A 26,084-nucleotide genomic window follows, 5' to 3' on the forward strand; every position below is an offset into this window, starting at 1 on the left:
AATCAATGCAAGATCTACCTGTTGTTGAGAATTGTAGTCAAATAAGCCCACAGTTGCTGCAGCTGAATCCACAGGTACCTGAGTGCCAGAGTAATCAAACTGAAGCGGCTCCATGCCAACATGTTCCATGGGATCCAGTGGAACACTCTGGGACTCTATGTTGGAGAAATCCTCCACAGGCTTGGCACCATTCGTACTAGCTAGCTGGGCTAAGCCCTCAGATCCATTCTGGTTTGGCCCTAAAAGATCCACATCATTTGCAGAGTTCTGGCAGTTACCAGGTGTCCGACTAAAGAAAAAGAAAAAGCATCACAAAACAGTTACTCAGAGCAAAATTCTTATTTTTTATTTTTTATTTTTTTTAAAAAAAACACCATCAGTGTCAATGGCAGGACAGTTTTAAAATGAATTTTTTTGAGTTGTGTCTTTTTTCCCTTCTCATCTTTTTGAAACACCAAATAACTCACCACCATCACCTGGCTATTTTGTATTGTAGATCTATTGTTGTTGTTGTTGCTGCTGCTATAAGCTGTTAAGAGTTCCCTTGTCTCCCACTTTATTCCCAATATCTGCCCTATTAAACTACATCTAAAACTCTGGGGTAGTTGTTTTTTAAAGACCTTGCCTTCTCTTTCATATAGCTGCCAATAAATTTGTTTGCAACACTCACCTTGGAGAGCACCCTTTACCACCCCAACCCATCAGATATGGCAATCTTCTCTCTTCTCCTGAACTTGGAAATGGGGTGATGACAGAGGATCCTCCCTGCAGCCACTGTTTGTGGGCTTTGTCGCCTATATTTTGCCTGCCCTGATCATTCACCCCTCCTTGGTTTGATTCCGTATCTCTTCTTCAGTTACCGTCACCCTCCACCCCTTCCAGATGTATCACATTTCCTTTACCCTGTAGCCTGCTTCATGCAGGGAAAGCAGTTCTACTTGTGCAGGTTGCCCTACACCTACTTAGATCATGGGTGTAAACCGCACAGGGAGTTTACATGCATAGAAAAGGTTCCCTGCTGCAAAAGTTCAGCTTCTAGTGAATGGAAGGTGCATTCATTCACCAAGTGTTCTCCCTATTCAAATATACACTAGACACTGTACTACACCAACTGTACCCTTCCCCAAGGCATTGCCTCTCATTACCCATCCCCAAACATGTTTCCTGCCATTTATAAATGGGCCTGCTCAGGGAGACTGCAACCCACCTACAATTCACAGCTGCTTTCATGAACAAAAGTTGCATTTGTTTTGCTATTTTGTCACTGCACTTTTCTTAACTATAGGAAAGTGTGCCCAGCCACAGCAGCATATTTTACCACAGATTATTCATTGGCCCTGAGTCATAAGCAGAGTTCTGTTGACAGCATAGCATTTTCCTGCCTCCTGCTTCAACTCACTGTATCCCTTGAAAAGCCACCTCTGAGGTGTGGAGAAGCCTTCAGATGGGAAGAAAGTAGGCTAGCTGAAAGAGAACCCAGCCTGGCCTGCGTGAGCAAAAATGTGTTCTTTTCAGATCTCAAAGGAACACCAAACAAATGTTGATTACAATTATCAGCTCCCAAGTGAAACCCAATTACCCCCCCCCTTCTGCTCTACTGCTTTCTAAATTACAGTTCCAGTACTTTTTTGGACTCACATATAGGTACATACTTACCTAAAATCTTTTGCATCAGCATCAATTCCATTTTGTACAGGCAATCCATTTGCCTTGTCCATTACGTCTCCCTCTTCCTTCAAATCACCTAATTTATCACCATCAAATGTGCCCTTATTTTTCTTGTCCCCTTTATCATTGTCGTCACTCTCAGCATCCCTTGGCCCCTGTGTAAAATATAGCACTTCACAATGTCTTCTTTTTTAAAAAAACAACAACCACACATCGCTGCATCAAGAAAATTTACAATTAGCATTTGACATCACCCTAAAATCTGTTTCAGCTTTACTGATGTTACTTATTTTACTGTGCAATTTATAGCGGCATCTTTGATGCACTTAATCCCCACCCCTGAACATTATGTGAATGCAATTGTGTACACATAATGGAAACCCTACTCAGCTGCCTCTCTGACTTTTGAGCTTCCTTCAGAACCTGTTTGAACATAAAAACTAGAACTATCCTTTTCTTCAGGACAAAAGATATAATTTCAGGAGGCTGAATTTTGCACCTAATGCCACAATCTGCACTTTTCCTGCATTCTTGCAGAATTGTGACATACAATCTTGATCTTAATAAGGTAAGTTACTCAGAGTTAATTCTGTTGAATAAACTGTCAGTGCCTATCATTAAAAAGCAATTGGACGTTCACTTCTGGGCCTAGCTACTCTGTTCACTTCCCGTCCCTTTAAAAAACTATCCTGTATCAGCTTTGTATTTTGGGCATTTAGAATGTAATAGATTCCCAACTGTTCCAAAACTGTGATGATGTATTCGACGTAACAGGAACAGACATAATGATTTAGAGACAGTGACACCAGATATCATCCACTATACTTACAAATCCTCCTTTTCTGAGACAGGAATCCCCCGGGGATGAGCTCAGCACATACTCTACCATGCTAACTCCAAGTCCACCGCTTTCCGATCGTGGGGACAGCACTGAGTTAACCTCATTATTCACATGAAAACCCTGGCCAGGTCTTCTCTGAACCATGATTGGTTGGGAAACAGAATGATCTGCAACAAAAACAAATGGCTATATTTATACATATATCAGCAGCAAAATTGAAGGGGCTCAGCATTAGATTACTGTGCATCTTCAGATAATGTGCTTCCTAACTTCCTCTGAACAGCTTAAAAGTAAGGCGAAAACAGGAGGGAGAGAACTACAGACTTCAAGAAAATGCAGAATTCAAACTAACATCTGGTAACTGATGAAGACGGCAGCCACAAGATCTGCCTTGTAATTACTCATGGGATACTATCTACATCTTTCTCCAGTAATTTTCATTCGTTCTCTCATGTTGCTCCCTTCCACAGAACCCGGGAAAACAGTGACAAAGAGAGCTAGACCTGTCCTCAACTGTCCATTCCACATCCCCCACAAACACAGACAGATCAGCAAAGCCCTGCATTAAACAAATTTTAAATAGGAGAACCTTGCATATCTAACTGTACTGTACAACTGTTTAGGGATATTATTTACCTCTTTTCTAAAATGTTTCTACTATAGTGCTTTAAGGAGCTGTGAAGAAGAGAGAAAAGAAAAGAGTAGAAAAACTTGATCCAAATGATTTACGTGATGGTTTGAGGTACCTGATGTCCCCCAAGCGCTGTCTCTCCATTGATCACCCAAAAATATTCCTTTTGGTCCATCTTTGCTTGAATCATCAGACTCCCAAAACTTTTTACCTGGCAAAAGCTGCTGTAAAACAAAATGAGAAATATACCATATGTTTAAAGGTTATCTTTTAAGAAATAACTAAGATATTAGTACAGGTGTTCCCCAAACTTATGCGGGGGTTATGTTCCAGGCCCATGTATGCAGAAGCAAAAATTGTGTTAAGTGGGGAACACTCTCTAAACACCCTTTAAATGATCTCTCTGCTGCTCTCTCTCCAATCCAGACCAAAAATACTGTATCCAAAAATATCCAGAAGAACTGAAGCTTTGGGGTTGGCGGACACATGGGAAAACCAATTTGTGGAGTGAAAGAAGAGATCTAGCTCTGGAAAGGGGGCAAATGCATTATTATTCCGTCCTGTCCAGCACAATAATGGAGAAAACCGACACATTAATAGCCAGTTTCATTAAGCCATGATGGAAGCACCAGAGGAAGGAGAAAATGAGGTGGAGGCTTCTAGGCTCCACAGAAGCAGCAAACTGGAAAACAGGGTCCAGGACTAGACAGACTGCTGGGTGTGATCTAGTGGGGTTCTTAGGTTTAACAAGCAGGAGCTGAACAACTGGAACAGGAAAAACAAGTCCCCTTTCCTTCATGCTGTATAGACTGTGAGCCTGTAGGCAGGTTCTCTTTTCATTATTTCCATACATACATGATCCAGCACATCTTAGAACCTTTCAAATAATAAATGACAAGTGGGACCTGCAGTAAAATGTTGCAATGTGAAGTGCTCCTGCCCAGTGTTCATGCTAGCCAGCGGTAGTCAGGCAGAGGGCCTTCTTGGTGGTGGCGCCCGCCCTGTGGAACACCCTCACATCAGATGTAAAGGAAATAAACAACTATCCGACTTTTAGAAGACATCTGAAGGCAGCCCTGTTTAGGGAAGTTTGTAATGTAATCTATTCTGTTTTTAATGTTCTGTTGAAAACTGCCCAGAGTGGCTGGGGAAACCTAGCCAGATGGGCGGGATAGAAATAATAAAATTATATTATTATTATTAGTCTACAGGAAACTCCATTCCATCCCTGAATCTGCTTCTCGATTTTCCCCCTCTAATACATATTCAGCATTCTGTGCCCACTTAGCATGATTAGTACACATGGTGCTGGGGTTGGGGGGTTGACGGGGGATTATTAAGTTATTTTCCCCCCTCCAGCATGCTGATAGCCCTCTCTAGTGTCCCCAGTTGTCTTGTTTTGGCTACAACTCTATTGGCACTCTCTAGCTGATTTTGCTATTAGAAGGAAGTGAGATAGTATGAACTCCAGCTAAAAGATCTCCCTAGCCTTCCCACATCCATACCAGCCTAACTCAGGCCCTGTATACGCTCAGAACAAGAGTAAGTTACATGGGATGCTTACGCCTGGGAAACAGCTGTGGCAGAGTGAAGGGAGGCATTGTCATGCCACAAACCAAGCATTTTACCAACTGCATACCACCTTTCCATCACAACTACCACAATATATGTCAGAATGGTTTTCCTGTGTACGTTTAGCTGGTGATAAACAACATCAATTTGTAAATCTTTCTGAGAATGACTCTTCCATTGGCAAACATGGAGATTGCTGGCCCTGAGGTCCTGGCAGGTTTCTATTCCTTTTGCACAACACCAGTACATCCTGAAAGTCTACCTCCCACACTCTACCATTAACCAGTTGCCTTTATTCATTATTTTTTATTTAACATCTTTATAAAGGGCAGAATCAAGCTTCACTTATTCTGCTCACAGTATGCCAAACTGAATCAGAGTCAATTAAAGCACTGACAATGCAGTCCTTGCGGTCTTCTTGGGTTATGCAGTGTTTCAAAGGAAAGATACCGTTACCATGGCACATGGAGGGGCCAGAGTTTTACAAATCAAACCCAAGATCTGGCTTATTAAAAACAAAACACCTTCTGGTATTTTTCAAGGTGTGTTGAATTTCAGTAGCTTGGCTATTAAGGCTGTGAACCTGAATAAATATTCGCTCACTATCTTATTAAACCTTTCATAGGCCTTGGGAACACTTTGCCTCCCTTCCTGGTCTCTTATATTTATTCCTTTCCCAGCTTATATAGAAAACCAACTGTTTGTTGTGTTTAGAATTCATGCTTACATTTTATTTTTTAAATAAAAATTATATACTGCTCGACTGTAAAGTAAAAAACCTCAAACATTTTATTTTTTTCACTATTATTTGCCTAGCAATCTCTTTTCCAAGCTGACTAATTCAGATAGCATCATGAAAATAAACATTGGTATTGTTTGGTTTTTCAAAATAGATAAAACTATTTAGTCATTTAGTTAGGTGGCTGGAAACTTTATTCACTGCTTACAGGGTTGACAGCTTAGTTATTCAGTTCCCCAGCCAACCAGCTGCTCTTTTTCTGGTATTCTAAGTCATGAAGTAATCCAAGTCATCCGTTCTTAGGGCGAGATACTCTCTGCCAAACTATTTCCATGGCGAGATATCTATACCATGGAGTCAGCTGTTTGCTACAGGCCCAGACTTTTTGACAGTTCACTTGTTTGTTGGATGGAAAAGATTATCGAGGGGGGGGCTACATAAATTTCAATGATACAAGGTGTCTGCATGCCATGATTAGCTTAAACTGCTGACTCTCAGGTGCTAAATTTTGCAGTATGACAACAGAGACATTCTTAGTGAGCAATTTCTATTTATGATTTTTCATTTCTATGAATTCAATCGAGAGGCAAGCTAGTAAGTCTGCCTCACTGTGAAATTTTGGACTGCCATTATCTGTACACTCACTCTATAATTATGTATGTGCAAAGCTCTTCAGTGCTGGCAAATGTAAAAGCTAGTACATTAGAAGGTTGCTGGATCATGCCATTTAGATCCTTTAAGGGGCAGAAAGGGTATCACAAACTGTGAGTCTGCCCTGTTCTCTCCCTACACCCAATCAAAATTAATTCTCCAAATCTTCCAGTGCAGCATATACCACTGTTTCCCGCCAAAGAACTACTTAATTTCCTGTTACTTATTTCACTGTCATCGTCAACATGAATCATATTCAGGGGCATACTAGCAACTACTTTAATTAGAGTGATGATATCCTTTATCCAATTATGAAGCAATTAAGTTAGCATACTTGGTTCTTAGACAAGCATTTTGCAAATCAGTCAGTGGATTTTCTTTAATATCAGCGTCAAGAATGGACAATGGAGGATTGTGTGGGCTTCATGAGCCATCTTTGAATATTCTATTCATATAATCTCCTGCTTTTTTGGTATTATTTCCGGAATAAAAACCCATATACATGTACTCTGCTTTCTGAGCCCCACAACCAAAAGTGGTCTCTAAAGTGGACTTATATATAGCGTAAGGATCTGTATTTTTCAAATGATCAACGGGGCTGTGATTGATTATCAGTTAAACATCTGGCTAGTTTAGATGGCAACCTTGAGCTAGGTTAAGAACTTCTGCGAACTTTATCCATGGATAGTCCACGTAAATATTGGCCTATTCCTACCTCTTTTTCTTAATGGTGACATGGACCATTCATAATGTAAGAATATTCTTCACAACTGTGAGTAGGGCAGTGGGGTGGGGAAAGTGAAGACAAACTAATTAGCTTTTAACTTCATTCACTGCTCCTGCTCAGGCTGCACAGAAAAAGCATTTTGGTTCCTGAAATTCATTCTGATTGTGCAGATAAAATATAACTGATAGAATTATACAGGATATGGTATTAGTGTGTGAAAACAGTCAAGATCCAATGATCCCAAGGCATGCACCACAAAATGGCAGAGATGGCTTCACTTGGTTGCAAGTGGCCAATAATCAGATCCAAAATGTACCTGGCTAATTTCGAACACTGGTCTTAATTCATCCACCACACAAATAAATATGGATTCACAGTATTCATTATTTGGAGAACACGCTTATCATGCCGAAGATCCCCAGTTCAATTCCTGACATTTCCAATTAAATGATCAGGTGATGGGTATGATCAGAGTAGCTCATACTGAGCCAGATGGAGAAATAGTTTTGACCAGACATAAGACAGCTTCCTGTGTTCATTACTCAGGGTGGAACATCCCTAATGTCTTTCACAATCTTGGATGTTGTTGCACTGCAACTCCCTTCAGTCCCAGACTATTTGGCCATTGGACAGGGTTGACGGGAATTGTAGTTCTGCAACATCTGGGTAGCCAAAGTTGGGGAATAATGGTCTACACTACACACTGCTGCTATTCAAGTGCTCATTTTTCATTTACACTGCAGCACCAAATGATCATCTCAAATCTGTGCAAGATCCACCTCTCTTTCAAGAATCCGTTCTAAATCACAAACCCTGCTTTGTAGCATTCATGGGTAAAAGAGACCTCCTACACAATTTAAGATGGCATAGATGTAGGTTGGGGGGGGGGCAAAACATATAGTACCTGGACAAATACCATTATAGTATACTGAGTTTTGCATCTCAGAAAATGGTGCGAGAGCACCTTCTATAGTTCCATCTCTGAAAAGACAGACAGGCCTGGGCCAGGGCAGTATCCAAGAGAAAAGGGGACACTGTTTGGGCTTACCTGGAAGGAAATAAAGAAAGAAATGCAACAAAATACGTTCACTTACCTCTCCCATAGCTCTTCCTTCCAGAGCAAGTGCTTGAAAATCATGATTTAATTCATCCATAGATCGAACCTATTAAACATTGAAAGATTCAAGAAAAACAGGTGAAAGAAGCTTTGTCACATGGCCTATAAAACTAAAAGACAGAACAACTGTACACCAATTCTAAACAACATATAAGCAATTGCATATGACTTGCAGAACATAATTAGGTCTGTAAAGTAAACATATTTTGAAGGGGGGGAACACAAATGTATACCAATATAACTAATAACAGCAGAACAAAAAAGCATATTTATATATTCAAGTTAATAAGAGAAAAGGAGGTTTAGCAGACACAAAGGAAATCAAATGGGAATTTTTGGACATATAGCCAACCAAAACAGATTATATTAATAAAATTGAAAAAGAATAATCAAAGCCTTCTATAATTCTGCCCATTCTAAAGCAGCAATTAATGAAACACCCTCTACCAAGTTTTAGCTAGAAAGAAGAATTCAGCTATTAGTAATTCTCTTGAACCATCAGCAATGTGTGTATGTGGGCTGTCAGCCACTAAAGTACCAATAATAAAAGGTCAACCTGTATGTAGATGAACATTTCAACGCTACTATCAAATTCATCCACATCAATTCCACCGCTGCTTTAGTTCACATCAAGCTATGATTTAATGTGTGAATGACCAGTGTGCTGGTATGCAGCTGAAGCATTCCCAAGTAGCTCTTCACTTGGGAGGAAACAAACCAGAGGCTGACATTGGCATTATTCGTTGTTTCCCCTCAAAGGAACTGTGATTGAGAAGCAAGACAACCTCAACCATGGTTTATTTGACCAAATCAGACTTGAGCTTCTATTAACATAGGGCTGCATTCAACTAAATAATTGCCCTTGCAGGAGTCATAAATCACACTAGTGCAACAGAGCTCTCCCTCTTCTCCCTGCACATGTACCCCCAAATCAGTTCAGGTAGGATGTTGGACGAACGCCCCAGAACACTGTGGGTACAGATTCCTGATATTCATCACTTTGCATAAGATACCATACTGGCTGTCATATCTCCAAAAGGAAGTAATACTGGCGGGGGGTGGGGGGAGGCAACCAAAATGATCAAGGAACTGTAACTACTCTCCTACAAGGAAAAGTTATGATATTTGGGGTTTTTTAGTTTAGAAAAAAGTGGGGCAGCAACCAGTCAAAAGTAAGAGGCATTAAGTCAGGAGCAACAAGAGTTCTGGAGTCATGGGACATATTCAGAAGCTACAGGATTTTCCCCTTAACCAACACACTTTAAATTTGAAAGATATACTGGGCAATTATTATTTTTTCTAAAGGGGGAAAGTATTCAATTCAGAGATCTGGCAACAGAGGAAGTTCAAATTATGGGATGAATTGCTCCTGAAGTCAGAGGACCATGCTTTTAGTACTTAGAGGCAATATGGTTATGCTGGAAGTAGGAATAAGAATAGCATATAGTCTTGTGCCATATTAGATCATGGTTCAAACTGCCTCCTTTTAAGTTTCTGTTCAAGTCAAAGACTGTCTTCTATAAGCAGCCATGTGCCACTTATTCCCAAGAGGACAATCAGCCTATTGTATTTATCTATGTAAAGCAAGCATGCCAACATATCTTCACCAAAAAGGACGCAAGGCCCATATGGCACAGATCAGGTGTCTGGGTTCAGAAAGCTTTTTGAAGATGTGCACACTTGAGCAACGTGTTTAACTGTGACAACACTGTAAAACAGACACAGGCAGGGCCTCCTCTTTCAGCAGGTTCTGACAAATATGGTCACCATGTCCCTCCCTTAGCCAAGCCAGGGATATTTTCTGCCTATGATTCACAAAGATGCATGTGATCACGAGTGACATATTAGGTTGAGTTCAAGGGGTTTACTATTTTGAAGGCATTCCATAGCTCTTGTCACAGTGCATTTTGGCAATATGAGATGATCAATTGTGAAGGTACAGCATGGAATGCAACATTGTGGAATGCATAGTGTTTCATTGCTTCTCCAAGAAACCCAGAGAGATGCAACCGCAAAATTCTGTGGCTGCAATCTATACCTATTTACCTGGGAATAAGCCCCACTGAACTTACTTCTGAGTAGACATGTACAGGATTGCACTGCGAATCTTTTTTCTCCTTATGAAACAGTAAGTGTGACTTTTTAACCACATCTTCACTGAACTTTGATAGAACTGCCAGACACCAGATTAAGATTGCTCTGTAGGCTGCAAGTTGACCAACTCCAAACAGGAATGTTCAGGTTTACATATCAAGAGTCATTTACGTGGGACAATTTCTGTGTTTTGTTTTTCTATAGTACAGAAACAGTGCTGCAGCTGTTTAAAATATTTGATTGTATGGCCTGGATCATATAATGCAATTATGGGTTACGGAGCAACTTCTCTATGAGGAAAAGTTGCAGCATTTGGGACTTTGGACTTTAGAGAAAAGGAGAGCAAGAGGTGGCATGGTAGTTTGTAAAATTATGCATGGTGTGGAGAAAGTGGATAGAGAAGTGTCTTTCTCTCATAAGACTAGATCTTTTGGACATCCAATGAAGCTGAACATTGGAATATTTAGGACAGATTAAAGGAAGCACCTGTTCCTGCAGGTCACTCCCACAGGAGGTAGTGAAGGTAAGCAACTTGGGTGGCTTAAAGGAGAATAGATAAATTCAGGAAAGACAAGCCTATCAACAGCTACTAGCTGTTGAATGTCTTGGTTGCCCTCTTCAGCACATGTTCCAGCTTGTCAATATCCTTCTTGAACTGTGGCACCCAGAAGTGGACACAGTACTCCAGGTGTAGCCTCACCAGGGTTAAGTCAATATCTAGTCAAATTCTGTATTCTCTGCTGATGCCCCATACTTCCATGATTCTCATTTCCTGCGCTTCCCTGGTATTTTTGATGTCTATTGCAACAGTGTTTTTGTAGGTAACACAGAAGTTTATAATGCTCCAAAACATACTACCACCAAAAACATACTTGCTCTTCATAAACTCACCCTCCCAACACTTCACAAACATAGGTCACATTACAAGTGTTCACTTGCAATAGTAAGGTTAACACATTTCAACAAACTGAGCTCCTGAGCAACAAACATTTACATTTAGGCAAACAATGCACAACATAAAGCTACTTTCCAGCCTGGCTCTCAACCTAGTTACAAAAAGTCATTCAGGAATGATAAGGGTGGTTTACTTTGAAGGGGAGAAGGAAGAACGTTATTAAAGGCAGCAGAATTCCCCTACAAGAGAACAGTTATGGTAGCTGAAGAGATTTTATGGTACGGTGTAATATCGGGCTGCCTTCCCCAACCTGGAGTCCTCCAGATGTTTTGGACTGCAACGCCCTTTAGTCTCAGCCAACATAGGAGTTACTTGAAAACATCTGGTTGGCATCACATTGGGGACAGCTGATCTAAACCATATTGTCCCATACACTAGACCAGGCTTTCTCAACCTTGGGTCCCCAAATGTTCTTTAATGACAACTCCCACCATCCCTGATCAGTAGCCATGGTGGTTAGGAATGATGTGAGTTGTAGTCCAACAGCATCTAGGAACCAAAGGTTGAGAAAGACTGCACTAGATTATGGTTCAAGCAGTTTCTTCTAATTTCCATAGGTCTTGTACAGAAACGTAGTCTGTCAGTAACCAAGTCCTACAAGTTCCGGAACCTAAAGCAGCAGCAACCAGCCTACTGTCTTTACAAATGTCAAGAACGCAGACAGATTAGTATCTTCCATGAGAGAAAGAGATACTGCCAAACACACCCACACACCCTGTGATAGGAGTATCATCACTGGAGAGGATGATGCTCAATTAAGACCTGGGTGTTCAAATGATCAACTCTGATCCATATGATCCTGCTTGAGCACTAAGATCATCAGAGGCCTTTCTCTGGGACCCTCCGCCTTGGCAATAAGCTGGGTGGCAATCAGGGGATGGCCAACTCAGTGGCAACATCCCACTCACAGAATGTCCTCCAGAGAGATCTCTTCATGGTAAGTTCCTTGTTCTGTTTTAAGTGCTAAATTAAAACCCATTTACTGCTCAGTGAAAGCTCCACCATTTTAGTTTTAATTCTTGAGGACTTTTCAAACAGGCCTCCTATTGAGTGCTTATCTGGTTTGTGTCTTTTTTACATCTGGATGCTGTTTCTACCTCTTTTGTTACTGCTCTTTCATTTGATATTTTTATACAGTTTATTTACACTGTACTCTGACTTCTTTACTTATTGTGTGGTGCTATGGAAATCATATTTACAAATATAAATCTTCAAAACAAGATACAATTCAAATTCTCCAGGAGGAAAGACAATAACCATCACAAATCATTTTGGAGTGCTCATTCTTTTGACAAACACAAAAGGCACATTCTATTTTCCCTGTGGGGCAATTTCTCAAAACACAGCTCCACTTCACATTTTATCATCAATGCTCAGGCCATCACCTGGCCAAAAAAATAAAAGAGTTTTATTTTTCAGCAGTTTTCACAAATACTGTATGTGGGCATACTGAAGGCTTACTAAAAAGCTCCTCACTGGCTCAGGAACAGGGTATAGCATTTTTTAAAAAGAAAAGTAATCATCTGAGCACTCATCAAGTTTAAGTGAGTTTAGTGAGGGGAGATCATTTAGCTCAGAGGTGCGGAACTCAGGATTCAGTGGGGGTCCACTGCTGATTACGAGGATGCAAGTTAAGAGACAACTAAGTGTATTTATGGATAGCTGTCCCTTTAAATTTGCCTTCACCCCTTTACCCCCCCCCCCACACACAAAATAAGCATCATGCCATCCCATCTCATAAACACATACAACCCACCCAGACAGGTCATAGGTTATACACAAATACGGACGCACACACAAACAAACACACACACAAGAGACAGCAACAGCAGGTAGCAGTAACTCTTCCCTTCCCTTCCTATACAGCCTAAAAAATCCCTTTTATTTTGGAAGGAGCTGGTGGAGACTACAGATTTTATTGTACTCTCCAGCTTCCACTGCTTGTCAATGGATGATTCAGGTGACAATTTTATCCCCTATGCCATTTAGTCCGTGGGAGTGCCCAGAGGCTCACATAGTGCACACAAGGCATGAGGTTTTTCTTGGGTGGCTGGGCAGATTTTTCTATTTGACAGCCAATTTTTAAGTCTGTCCTGGTTGCTGAGCAGAAAAGTTGGCTCAGCACCATTTTTTTAAAAGGCATTCCCCAGCTAATGAGCACAAAAGTCTACCAAGAAGCTGGAGAAGAGATGGATGCTTCAATGAAGTGTTTAAAGAGTGCATTTATCCCCACATGGGTGGGGGGGGAGAAGGAGGCACAAGCAGGTACAACACTGACATCTTGCCAACCCAGCACATTAATAAGGTTTACCAGTGCTGCTTTAAGAAGTTTCATCATTTTTCTAACTATGGAAACTAACAATAGTAGTGGGTTTGAAAAGACAAGGGGGGGGGGGGAGAAGCACTGCCCTGCTGGTCCAACTAAGGCAGAAACAAGTCAACAAGCATAAAACAATTTGCAAATATATACACATTTTTATTTAAGAGATAGAGGAATTATCTTACTGCATTGTCCTATAAAATGAGGCTGAAGAGGCAACAGAATGAAAAATGCTCATGTAGATACACAGATTTTAATAACATTCACTGCATGCAACTGTCACAGGCCTGCTTAGCTCATTTGTTCAGTTGTGAAATATTTAACTGTTTACCTGATGTTCAGCATGAATGTTATCCCCAGTAGGCCACCGATGTTTGCTGTTATTATAGCTGCCTCCACCACTTCCGCCTCCCCCAAGCTGCTCACCATGCTGCCTCTGAAAGAAGTAATCCACCATTGCGTCGTCCTGGGAGCGGCCTGCAACCCCTATAGATCCAGGAACAGGGCTGGAGTGGGTCCCTGCTGCAAGGGCTTGATTTGCAGCTGGCTGTTGCTGAGCCTGGGACCCTGTTCCAGATGTCAAAACAACAGGCATGTTGGGATTAGCTGTATCTTGACTGTGCTGTTTCAGGTGGGGGCTGAAGGAGTCCTGCCAGAGCACTGCTTTTCTCTTCAAAACACACGCAACGCTCATTCCACCAATACCTAAGGAGACAGGTTCAAAATGCTTAAATCAGCCTGTTTCCTCCAGTCTCTAAAGCATGCACCAGCATAAGCTTAATAACCACATCCATGGCTCCTGATATCAAATCTCACCATGTCAGGCAAGATTTACCTCCTCAATTACTGTTCTCAAAAGCGTTTCACAGAAAGCATCTTTGGACCCAAAAACACACGCTCCAAAGCCAAATTATCCTGTACAACGGCTAATCTGAAATAAAATAGACAAAGGTGCCAACAGCACTTGTCTTCAGCACTTGAGGTCAAGCCAGGGGTTGTCAACGTGGTCCCTACCGCCCACTAGTGGGCGTTTCAGGATTCTAGGTGGGCGGTAGGGGGTTCTACAGCACAAGCTGAATCCTCCATCCATCAAGTACTGGTGGGCGGTAAGGAAATTTTACCATAAAGAAAGATGCATTAGTGGGCGGTAGGTAAAAAAAGGTTGACCACCCCTGGGTCAAGCAGACGGTGGGAGAGGGAGGGAACTGCACACAAAGCCCCAGTAAAGGTATCAGTACAGTCATACCTCATGTTACGTTTGTCATGTTTTTTTCAGGCTGCGTCCCGCGGCGACCCGGAAGTACCAGAAAGGGTTGGTTACACAAACGCGCAAAATGACATCATGTGCATGCGCAGAAGCAGCGAATCGCAACCCACAAGTGTGCAGATGCGCCGCTGCAGGTTGCATTCCTTTCATGTTGCGAACGGGCCTCCAGAATGGATCCTATTCGCAACCAGAGGTACCACTGTATTCCAACTGAAGAACACAGGGCCAGAAAGGAGGTACTGCAGCTCAGTTTAAGCAGCATATACTCTTTTAGCATAAGGTTTCAGATTAAAAATACCTCAGGTAGCAAGGCTTCTGAGGTGGGGGTGGGGGGACCTGTTAGAGACCTTGGAGAGGCCAGCACTGGAGCTGGCCAGCCTTCCCTGACCTAGTGCCCTCCACCTGTTGCTGAACTACAACTGGCATCATCCATAATCGTTGGCCACGCTGTCTGAGTCTGGTAGAAGTATAGTCCAAAACATCTGAAGAGCACCAGGTTGGGGAAAGTTGGAGCAGACAGTACTGGGCTAGACCGGCCAATGATTTGACAAGATTACTTGATTTTTGTGCAGTAATTTTTTATTTTTAGAAAAGTATTCCCACTCACAGATAAGGCTGGTGCCAAATTTTATTTTCCCAGGCCTTTGGGCAAATTGCTGGCCACTGAGTTTATTATGAGTTTAACGTTCTACTCAACTTTTATCACAGTCAAATATGACTTTAATTAATTGTGGCTGTAAAACACTTTGGGATTCCTTTTGTATTGATGAGACACTCAAAATATTTTAAACTAAACTATATAATGGATGGATGCAATGCCACTGAAATCTAAAGCTTTTCAAGTGGCTGTTCCGAGGAAGCACACAGCTCCTTAGGCATGCTAAAATTAGTATGTCCACATTCGCATGTAATGGTAAGGTGAAGATACTGGCTTAATAAATCATACTGTGCAAGTCACCTGATCACTCCCATTTCCCCTTCTCTAGCACAAGCGGGTAAACAAACCAGCATGGGAATAGCTTAATGTTACACCAGAAACATGGATGTTTCACTCTAACAAACCACAATCCGTAAATCAACTACAAAACATGGTTTAAGTCTGATTAGCAATTGTAGTTTCTTAATTGTAGTTTCTTAAAGTGATCCCAGATTCAGATAGTAATGCTAAGCTATCCCCTTTCTGATTTGTTCATGCACTCTAGTCAGAGGAAGAGCAAAGTGGGAGCTATTGGGCCGCACACAAACAACTGTTTGTTAAGAGCTTGGCCCAAGTTTACACTTTTCAGTGATTTCCCCTCCCCCATATGATCTAAACAATGTAAGAGGAGTGTGTGGGTCACGTTTTAAGAACACTTACAAAAATCACAGTTTGCTTTATTTGCAATTCCTAATCAAGTGTTTCAATTCAAATACTTTTTGTCACTGGGAAAATATTTCTGAGATATTTATACAGCACATAAAGTTAGCATGTCATACTTTTTTGGTTTTGTGTACCAAGCATAAGCCAGATAAACACCCTAAATTATATCTAAATTGCTTCAGAGTGGTGGTTTCAACTCATCAGAAGATAGCAGCATCTGTTCATTTGAACAGAAGGTGGCTAGTCAATAGTGCTTTTTAGATATTCAGTGTCACATGATTGTAACCATGTAAAGCATGCCAAATGGTGCCACACACAATCTTTCCAAGAGCTATTCATGCATTGAGGGCATGTCTGCAGCAGAAAAGCCTACCAAATGTGTATCAACTGTCCATGAGCTGAAACCCTCAGCGCTCCAACACCATCACAAAGCTTGGTTCGAAGAATAACCCTTTCAGAGCAAATGCTTAATGACTGTAGGAACCTTTCAAACTGGAAAACACACCAGCTCATGTGCATTTGGATAACTGCATGAAATTGCTCCTTAAACAACACAGAAAGGAAGGTTCATGCCCCATTTTAAACAAGCCATAGTTTACTGTTGCATCCACACTGTTTTGTTTTAACTATAGTTAGTGAAAGCAAGCCAGGATCCAACTAGACTGCGGCTTGTTAACCATCTAGACCAGGGTGGCCCAATACAAGCTCCTCAAGGCCCTTGCTAAGTACCGAAGCTGCAGGGAACTAGAAGGGACTACATGGAAACTTTGCACTGGTTTGCTCATGACCACCGCAAGCCACCCATCCCAGCTGCAGCTGAGAATCCTCCTCAGGGGCAGGATGAGAATTGGGGCAGGGAGAAGAAAGGAAAGGAGCAAGAGGCAGTTTCTCCAGTCATGCCAGCATTGTCTTCCTTGTAGGAGGGAGGGGTAGGCATTTGCAGGGAATCCCTAACTTGGCCTAGAGAGTGTAAGTGCACACACGTTAGTGTGTGTTGCATATTTTGGCAACTGCAATGCTGGGTGCAGGAGAAAGGAGAGAAGGGGGAAAGGGCAAAAAAAAAGTTGAGTGGGACTTCACTAATCTGCCCAGCAGCTGTAGCAGGTTGCTTGTTTGCATGCTCTTTTCCTCTTTCTTCTTCATCCCTGCCGGATCTTTTTCGTCTCTTAGTTTTATAAGAATGGCTCTGATCTGTTTAATAAATAAAATCTACTGATTATGTAATTAATTATAAATATTTAATTAAATATACTAATTGTGTATATCGAATAATATCAACTCTATTGCTAACACTTTAATTTATGATATAGAAATTTAATTCAGTGTGTGGCTCCAGATTCTGTATCCAAGTACTCCTGCCCCCCACTTCGTTCAAGAGGCTGGACCACCCTGATCTAGACTTTCTACAAACCACTGTTCCCAAGGTTCAGACAAAATGGGGAACTGCACTTTGTTTAAAAGCAGAAGTAGTGGCTTCTAAACTTTTTAGATCTCCAAAAGGAGAGGCTAGGGCAGGGGTCAGCAACCTTTTTCAGCCATGTGGTGGGCCAGACTGTATTTTGGAAAGAAAAAAACGAATTCCTATGCCCCATAAATAACCCAGAGATGCATTTTAAATAAAAGGATACATTCTACTAATGTAAAAACATGCTGATTCCTGGACCGTCCACAGGCCAGATCAATAAGGCGATTGGGCCGTATCTGGCCCCCAGGCCTTAGGTTGCCTACCCCTGGGCTAGGGGAACAAACAATCCCAATGCTCATTCAGATAGTGAGAAACCATTAAATTTGAATTGGGCAAGTGGAATCAGTTCACACATTTAATCTGCAAATCAAATACCAAGCAATGTAATTGAGAGATTAAGTGACCTCTATGCCCATGCGAACTGACCCCAAGGCCATGTTTCCAATTACTTATTGCATTCCATTGAAAGCAGGAGCGCTCATCTTCAAGTAAATGGTAGGGTACCTTGGAAAATCTGACAATCTTATCCTCTGGTGTGCAAAAAGAGGAAGATGGGAGAGTGGGGAATGTCATGGGGGGGAATCACATGGCAGGAAACTTTGGTTTTCCATTACAACTGAAGTGGGCCACTATACTTGTTGGGTATACAAAAGTTTGATGCACAATAGCTTGTTCATGCACATGAAAAGTGGTAAATACATATATGTGAAGCAGTACTTAATTTTAAAAATGTGTTAGGATTAAAACCCCCCTTTCAAACTTATTTACTTGAAGGAAAGTCTCAATACAGCAAACTGCCCCAGTAAGTGTGCTCTGGGTTGCAACAAAAACCAAACTGTATTCTGATACAGAACTTAGAAGATTTCTGGTTTGGTTACCCATACGTAACAAGTATCTTACTCTGTAACAAAATGAGGGCAGATGGGAATCTTTATTCAAGTAAAATTACTTCAGCCTTCTTCTAGTACGTACTATAATTAAGTACAAGACAAACAGAATATTCTAAAAACAAGTATAATCAATGGGCTTCCCCCCATTTTGGTTCCTTCTAAATATGGAAACATTGACAGAAAATATAAACAAGTAATCTTCCATTCATAGTTGTTATGTTTATGTTATGCCCACTTTTCTCCTTTAACAAGAAGAATTATTATCTGCCAAGCCTTTTTAAAGAAAAGCAACATTTAAAAAACTATACCCTGTCTTTCAATTTTCAAAATCTGCACAGTAGTTTAACAGAAATAAAAAGCTCACTTAGCAGCATAACAAAATCATTAAGGTGGCAGCAAAAAGAAATTAAGGTATTAGAAGCCATTGGACAATTATACACAACCGAAACGTTCTCTGAAACAATCATGCCTAATCTGCCATCTGCACCGTACTAGCAATAGCACCAGTGGGAGTGTCCACAAAGCAGGCCCCACCACTGAAAGCCCACATCTCCTGTAGACACCTTGTAGGAATGTGGGGAGGATTTTTTTTTACAAATGGAAAAATGTGGCAGATGTTCCACTGTTGTAATGTTCTGCAGAAATGCGTTGATTCAGAAAATTTATTACTAATGTAATAAATTAATACAAGTCAAATTGGGGGGCTGGAGAAGATACAAAACTTATCAGGTCTAAAATTAAAAACTTGCAATTGACTTTTCCTGCCCTGATGACTAGTCCAAAGAAACACACAAGTAATTGAAGATACAGTTTAAGCACCCCTGTATTTCACTATTTTAGTCAGTGAAAATAGCAAACCAGATTTTTCAGTGAGTGACTGCCCATGCAGACAGCTTTAAGTACAAGTAGAAAAAAAGATTGCACAAAGCAAGCTTTATGCTCACTAAGCAATATCTAACACTAGTCATACATAGTAGTCATATTCACTGAAATCAATGGAATCAAGTAACTTAAACCCATTGATTTCAATTGATCTATTCTGAATACAAGTTTTTTTGGCTATTGCCCACTGGCTGTAACGAAAGATGAAAGGAAAGATAAACGGCTAGAAATGGGTTGGAATATCCCATGTCATCTCATCACTCAATTTTTAAAAATGTGATTTTAACACCGGGAATTTAATGTGTATTTCCAGCATTACAGAAGCAAAACTAGGCCTAAAACACCATGCCCAGGCTTGAAGCAACACTATGCCCAATATACCATGTCCAGGCTTGAAGCAACAGTTCCTCAGTCCAGTACTTTGTGCTCTTGTTCAAGAAGTAATTTATTTGAAGCATTTTTATTCCGCTCTTCCACCGAAAGAGGCTCCCAGAGCAGCTTACAAAGTTTAGAAATGTGTCAGTTACAATACACTACACTTCCTCCTGCTCCCTTACAGAACTGAGAGCTGGTGTGATGCAGTTGTTAGAATAGAAGATTAAGACTACACACCCACTAAGCCATCAACATCATTGGATGAATCTTAGGGTAGGTACAGTCCATTCTGGCATAGCCAAACGCACAGGGTTGTTGCGGAAGATAATACCGATGGCAGTAAAAGAGAACTGTATAGTGGGGAAAATGTGATTTAAAAAATTAAGAACTGTCGCTTTCTTTTCAAATCTCAGCGTTGTGAAGGTACATTTGTACAACCACCTATGTAGGCACAGCAGCACCAACGAATGCTAAATCTACCATACGCAAGGAAATCCCTAAATGCAAATACACATTTTTGAAAAGGCACAGGGGGAACAGCATGATGGCAAGTTTAAGTTTAAAACTAAGGTATTTTTATATCACTTCATGCAAACAGAGGACTCTTACACTAGGGATTCCCAAACTCTAATTACCAAGCTCCACACCACTCTTATCTGCTCACTGCACACCTGAGGGATAGAACCCACACTTTGCAGCACAGTCTGTTCATTCAGCCACAATCCCTCTGCTCCCTAACACTACAACAGAATGTCCTATCAATGTACTTTCAGTCAAGCTTCCGGTACTGCAGAGAGAACAAGACAGCTGCAGTGCCACAGAATCAGTAATCTGGAAAGGCCTAAAGACCACCTATGGCAACCCAATTGTCCAAAGCAGCCTACTCTCTCAGTGTGAACCCACGCCACATGAACATCCCATGCCCACAAGAGGAAGTTCTACAAAAGGTGACTTTCTCCATTTCTCATCTGCCCAAAAAAGGTTGACACCAAATCCCCACTTTGAAAGCCCTGATCTACAGAGAACCTTTCAAACTATAAAGGGTGGTTCAAGTCACATGACCACCACAGTTTATTTCCCCCTCACTTGAATCCCAAGTTTTGTTATCAGCTTCCTATGATAGCTGCTAATTTACAAACAAAAAGGAAGCCTGTGGCCCTTATCAAAGATGCACCCTTCAATATAAACTATATCCACATTACCAAAAAAGAAAGAAAACATTTTTTTTGTCGTCCTTACTACAGATTGGTAAAAGGAATCACAATGTGTAACTTTCTCTTTTATATAAACTAGAAACAAACTTTAAAACAATTTAATAAAACTGATATAACATGGCATAACAAATACAACTGAATTGCTACATAGAAACTAGCCTTCCAGGGTTAATACCAGGGAAGGAATTAAAAATTGTAATCCAGAAGGTAAATTGCTATCCCCATATTGTATTTTTAAGCCATCAAATCCTCCTTTTTCTAGGAAAATTGTCTCTTTGCGTTTGAAGTTTGTTGCCTACAAATTCTAAGACCACAGCCCAACACAAGAGTTAAGCACACTAAAAATTTATTTATTTCAGTGAACTGAAGCAGCATTAATTCTGGGCCATGACATAAAGTTGTGATCCTATGTAAATTTACCTGGGAGTAAGTGGTGGGACTCACTTCTGAGTAAAGATGCAAAGGATCAAACTGTACATTCAGTTCTTTGTTATGGTTCTTACATGATCAGGCATGCCCCTCTCCGATAAATAGAAGTCTTTAAATTGATAATGTTTTCCATGGGGTTCATATGATAACAAAGGGCTGCCCCTTCCTCTTCCGTAACTTTGTTTCACTTCAGAATGGCTTCACCAAGAACTAACTTGAAGCTAGAAGGGCCGAGGGCCTAAGAGGGGAGAGAAGCCAGCCTTTCATTGTTGCTCACTTACAGATAAACACACAAGCTATATGTATAAAAAAACGAGACAAACCAGGAAATCCATTACTGCATGTATTCTTTATGCCCCTTTCATCCGGACCAAAACAAAAACAGAAATCCCTATACCACCATGCTCGCCCTGGAAAAAACAAACACAAGGGTCCCAAAACAAGCCCAACTAGCTACTACAAAGAAACACGAGCTCCAGAGGTATTAACTCACTGTGGGCCAGGGAAGAGAAACACCCTCCACTCCCCATTGTATAACACCCAGCACACCATCCACTCCCCCCAACCGGACACTAAGAAGCTCCCCCCATCCAATGTATACATACATACCTACCCACCCAACCCTGTACACCAGTGGCAGACAAAGTTTAAGTCACGTACACCATTTCCTGTATGCCCTGCTCGCGGACGATTTTAATTAGGCATCACCTACGGACGTTTGAAAATCCTAATTATCTCCCCCTGTTTAATCACTTTTCCCCCACCTCCCTCCCCCAAAGTACTCCCCCTTTTATCCCCCACATCGCTGGAGTTCAATCCTGCACCATGAAATCAGCCACCTCCCGACCACCGCCACCAAACCACCACCCCCCGCCCCCCCAAAAATGAAGCAAATTAATCACTCTGGCTGCTTGGAAAGACTATTTTAAGCCGAAGTAAACTCTCTTCCCCGCCTCTCCTCCCCCCCCCCAAGAAAAGGAAGGAGGGGAGGGAGGGAATGAGAGAACAAAACCACCCCAGGGGATGGTATAAGCTGCTGTTTCTTTTTTTAAGGTGGGGGCTTTTTCCGGGAAGGGGGGGGGCTATACAGTTTAAAGGGGGGCGTCCCGGGCCCCTCGAGCCGCCCCCCCATCGGTCCTTCCTCTCTCCCTCCCCCCTCCCCTCCTGGAACAACAATAGAGGCCTTGCTTGGACTCGAAAATATGTACCAGGAACAAGCGCGAGGAAGAGCCTCGGCGATAATGCCCGCCCAGGGCCGCCTTTCGGAAGGGCCTCGCCGCCTCGGCCTAACCCCTAGCCCCAATACGGCTCTACCATCGGGCTGCCTGGGGTGCCGAGTCCCGTTTCGGCCCACTCCGGTCCGGATACTCACGGGCGGAACGGTAGGATGAAGATGGATCTCAAAGGCCCCCCCCTCCCCCCGGCCTCTAGCTCCGGCTGCCGCTCCCCCTGCCTTTCACTCCAACAACATGGCGGCCCACTGGGGACTCGGGGCGGCGCGCTGCATCATGGGAAGGGTAGGCTCCGCGAGCCTGGCCGCCGCCGCCGCCGGCTTACAAGGAAGCTCAAGCCGCGAGCTCCAGAGGCGCGCGGGGCTTTGTTGTGGCCTCGCGCGCACACGCGCACACCCCGGGGCGGAGGGACCCAGCACATACGTAAAAGGGAAATCGGGGTGCTTGGGTTTGGCTTTAAAAAAATAAAAATAAAAACACCTAGGTAGCCTAAGCCTTTAGAACTGAGGATGAGAGTTATGATACACAGTATACAGAAATATATATAGCTGCACATCATTTATTGCAAATATAGAACTGTGCGGGGCGGGGGGCCCACCTCAAAAAAGCACCCTCTCCCTTTTATACATGCTGCATAACCGTAAAAGACCCTTGGCAACCAAGTCCTCCAGTCAAATGCCCCTTATCCCACCCCCAAAAGAGGCTGTCAACAACTCCCCACTTCCTCCTGCTACTGTGCCTGGCATGGGGTGTGACAGGCAGAAACTTAACAGGTGGAGTTTTCTGTTACTGCTGCCGCTGCTACAGCTGCACCCTCAGTCGTGTTCACATTTGGGCATTTGCTTGCTGGATATTTTGTTTGCCATGAAAGGCACAGCAGCCGTCCCTGAAGAAGTTGGCAACGCTAACGCCCATGGCGAGAAAGGCGCAGGAAAATCATAGCAGGCCTGTATCCCACCCCGCAAAACAAAATGCACACGTATAGCTATCGTGATTCTTCTTATACATAAACAAGCCCCCCTCCCCTGTTCTTCTTACTAACAGCAGAAATTAATTCCACTGTAAAACAAAATGAGTTACGCTCAACTAGACTTTGCTCCTTCGGAAAGATTACACGCCAACAACAGTTGCTGCTTTACTGCCGTCTGTAACAGAATCATGGACTTATAGAACTGTAGAATTGTAGACTTGGAAGGGACTCCAAGGATCATCTAGTCCAACCCCCTGCAGTGCAGGAATCTCAGCTAGATCATACATGACAGATGGCCATCCAACCTCTGCTTAGAAACCTCCAAGGAAGGAGAGTCCACCATCTCTTGTGCTGGGAGTCTATTCCACTGTCAAACAGCTCTTACTGTCAGAAGCTCCCCCCAATATTTAGCTGGAATCTCCTTTCTTATAACTTGAATTCATTGCTATGGGTCCTAAACATGCCCAACTCCCTCAACCGTTCCTCATAAGGCTTGGTTGGTTTCCAGATCCTTGATCATCTTGGTCGCCCTCCTTGGCACACGCTCCAGCTTGTCATTAAGGTAAAGGTAAAGGGACCCCTGACCATTAGGTGCAGTCGTGGCCGACTCTGGGGTTGTGGCGCTCATCTTGCTTTATTGGCCGAGGGAGCCGGCCTACAGCTTCCAAGTCATGTGGCCAGCATGACTAAGCCACTTCTGGCGAACCAGAGCAGCACACAGAAACACTGTTTACCTTCCCGCCAGAGTGGTACCTATTTATCTACTTGCACTTTGATGTGCTTTTGAACTGCTAGGTTGGCAGGAGCAGGGACCGAGCAACAGGAGCTCACCCCGTCACAGGGATTCGAACCACCGACCTTCTGATTGGCAAGTCCTAGGCTCTGTGGTTTAACCCACAGCGCCACCCGCGTCCCTAAGCTTGTCATTAGCCGCTTTAAATTGTGGTGCCCCAAACTGGACACAGTACTCCAGTGTGGTTTAACCAAGGCAGAAAATAGCAGTACTAGGACTTCTCTTGATTGGGACGCTATAGTTCTGTAACCTACTCCCTGCCCATCTGCACACCATTCACATGTTCAGTAGGCCAGGTTTTCCATCTGCATGTGCGGATCCTGCCTGGCTTTCTACTGGTGTGTCCTAACCTTGCTTAGCTGCTGCTCCTTTGTTCAGTAAGCAAACCGGTCTAACCTGTCCTCCTCTCACCAGCATTGTGCTGGAATGGCTTTGTCAGCTTTAATGATAGACATTTAAGCAGATACAGAATGAGCATCTGCAAGTAGGTTAAAAAAAACCCCAGCAGACTCCCATCCTTTCCTGGTGGAACAGATGCCAAATATACATCCAGATTATCTGCAGCACCCTCTGGCATTAAAGTAAACTTCCCATTTCAAAGTCACATTTAGAAGACAATACACGATGCACACTTACTTTGGAATGAGCCTCAATGAGCTTAATGGGACTTCAAAACAAACATGCAGAACTTAAAGACAGAACCGCTGCTTTCTCTTTTAAGGTGCAATTTAGATCAGCATATGCAAACTATTGTTGATCCACTACAATATTTGCGCTCTCAAGCCCAAAGCAGCCAGGAGTTCCCTGGTCTAAGGGACAAAGGCCTTAGCTCACTGGTAGAGAATGTGCTTTGCAAGGTAGCAGGTTCGATCCCCAGGGTCTCTAGCTGCTGGGTGAGAGTCCTGTCTGAAATCCTGGAGAGTCGCTGCCAGTCAGTGCAGACAATACTGAGCTAGATGGAGCAATGCCCCGACTGAGTGTAAGGAAGCTTCATACAGTCAGCAAACGAACCTCTGCATAGTGAGTTGATCAGACTCACTTCAAAAAAAATGCATGCTTTGTTGTACTCTAACGCACAAGCGCGTGTTCCCTTCCATCTCAAGGATCATTTTAAGACAATCACTGTTGTTACTTGTGCAAGATATTGGCTACTTTATTCATAAAAGTCGAGCACCCAATTTAAACAAAAGAGGGTCCCCACCGGAAATGTATTCCTACAGGTCCAAACGGCAATCATTGTAGACTACAGCTCCCATCACTTACTCCTTTTACCGGATATGAACAATGCCACTTCATCGGTGCATTCTGGGACTTGTAGTTCCTGTGATTATAAACCGCGGTTAAAGGAACAGTCGCTTTGAAATCAGAGTCCACACAAAGCAACGCTAAAGCAATTGCCGCGTTACTACGCGTGTCTGTTCAGAAGGAAGTCCCGCTGAGTTCAATGGGGCTTACTCCCCTGGTGCATGAGTATGTAGGACTGCAATTTAAAGCGAATTACAGAAATGATCCCTGGCTGATTTCCTCTGCAAACACAACAATTGCATTTTTATCATTGTTTAATTATCCAAGGTTTTACATATTTTTTAAATGGAAAAGTACATTTTCTTCTTGAAATAAAAGATCAACGAACTGAAATATTTTTCTCTAAATTTTGGGAAATACTGAAATAATTTATACTGAGCGGTCAGGTGAAGAAATAAAAGTGTTTCTGCATACCAGGGCGTTGATAGACTGGTATATGCTGTATTGCTGTTGTTCAATATACAGTATGTTGTTTGAAATTGTTTTTAATACCGTGTTTTAATGTTGAGGCATTGACTGAGAGGCTAGCAAACTCTAGAATTGCTTAAGCATTTTTGTTAGTTTGTTTGCTGGACTTTGAGGAGCCA

At 42.4% G+C, this 26,084-nt stretch overlaps 1 protein-coding gene across 19 annotated transcripts in view; it reads right to left on the reverse strand.

Annotated features, from left to right (window-relative positions):
• PUM1 (pumilio RNA binding family member 1) overlaps positions 1 to 23,182 on the reverse strand; it is a 49,978-nt gene extending 26,796 nt beyond the window's left edge. For 6 of the 19 annotated variants that reach the window (XM_083626789.1, XM_083626804.1, XM_083626806.1 and 3 more), the window contains exons 1-7: positions 22,570 to 23,182; positions 13,647 to 14,020; positions 7,924 to 7,992; positions 3,256 to 3,364; positions 2,498 to 2,676; positions 1,657 to 1,823; positions 19 to 289 (exon numbers count right to left, since the gene is read on the reverse strand). In XM_083626789.1, coding sequence (XP_083482915.1) covers positions 19 to 289; positions 1,657 to 1,823; positions 2,498 to 2,676; positions 3,256 to 3,364; positions 7,924 to 7,992; positions 13,647 to 14,009 — 1,158 coding nt within the window. In that variant the 5' untranslated portion in view covers positions 14,010 to 14,020; positions 22,570 to 23,182. Of the gene's footprint in view, positions 1 to 18; positions 290 to 1,656; positions 1,824 to 2,497; positions 2,677 to 3,255; positions 3,365 to 7,923; positions 7,993 to 13,646; positions 14,021 to 22,405 lie in introns of all 19 variants that reach the window. The other 13 variants (XM_083626797.1, XM_083626796.1, XM_083626793.1 and 10 more) reach the window with 9 other exon arrangements.
• Between the last annotated feature and the right edge of the window lie 2,902 nt (positions 23,183 to 26,084).

The sequence above is a fragment of the Podarcis filfolensis genome (assembly GCF_964270895.1).
Source record: "Podarcis filfolensis genome assembly, chromosome: 8".
In the NCBI taxonomy this organism is placed as follows: domain Eukaryota; kingdom Metazoa; phylum Chordata; class Lepidosauria; order Squamata; family Lacertidae; genus Podarcis; species Podarcis filfolensis.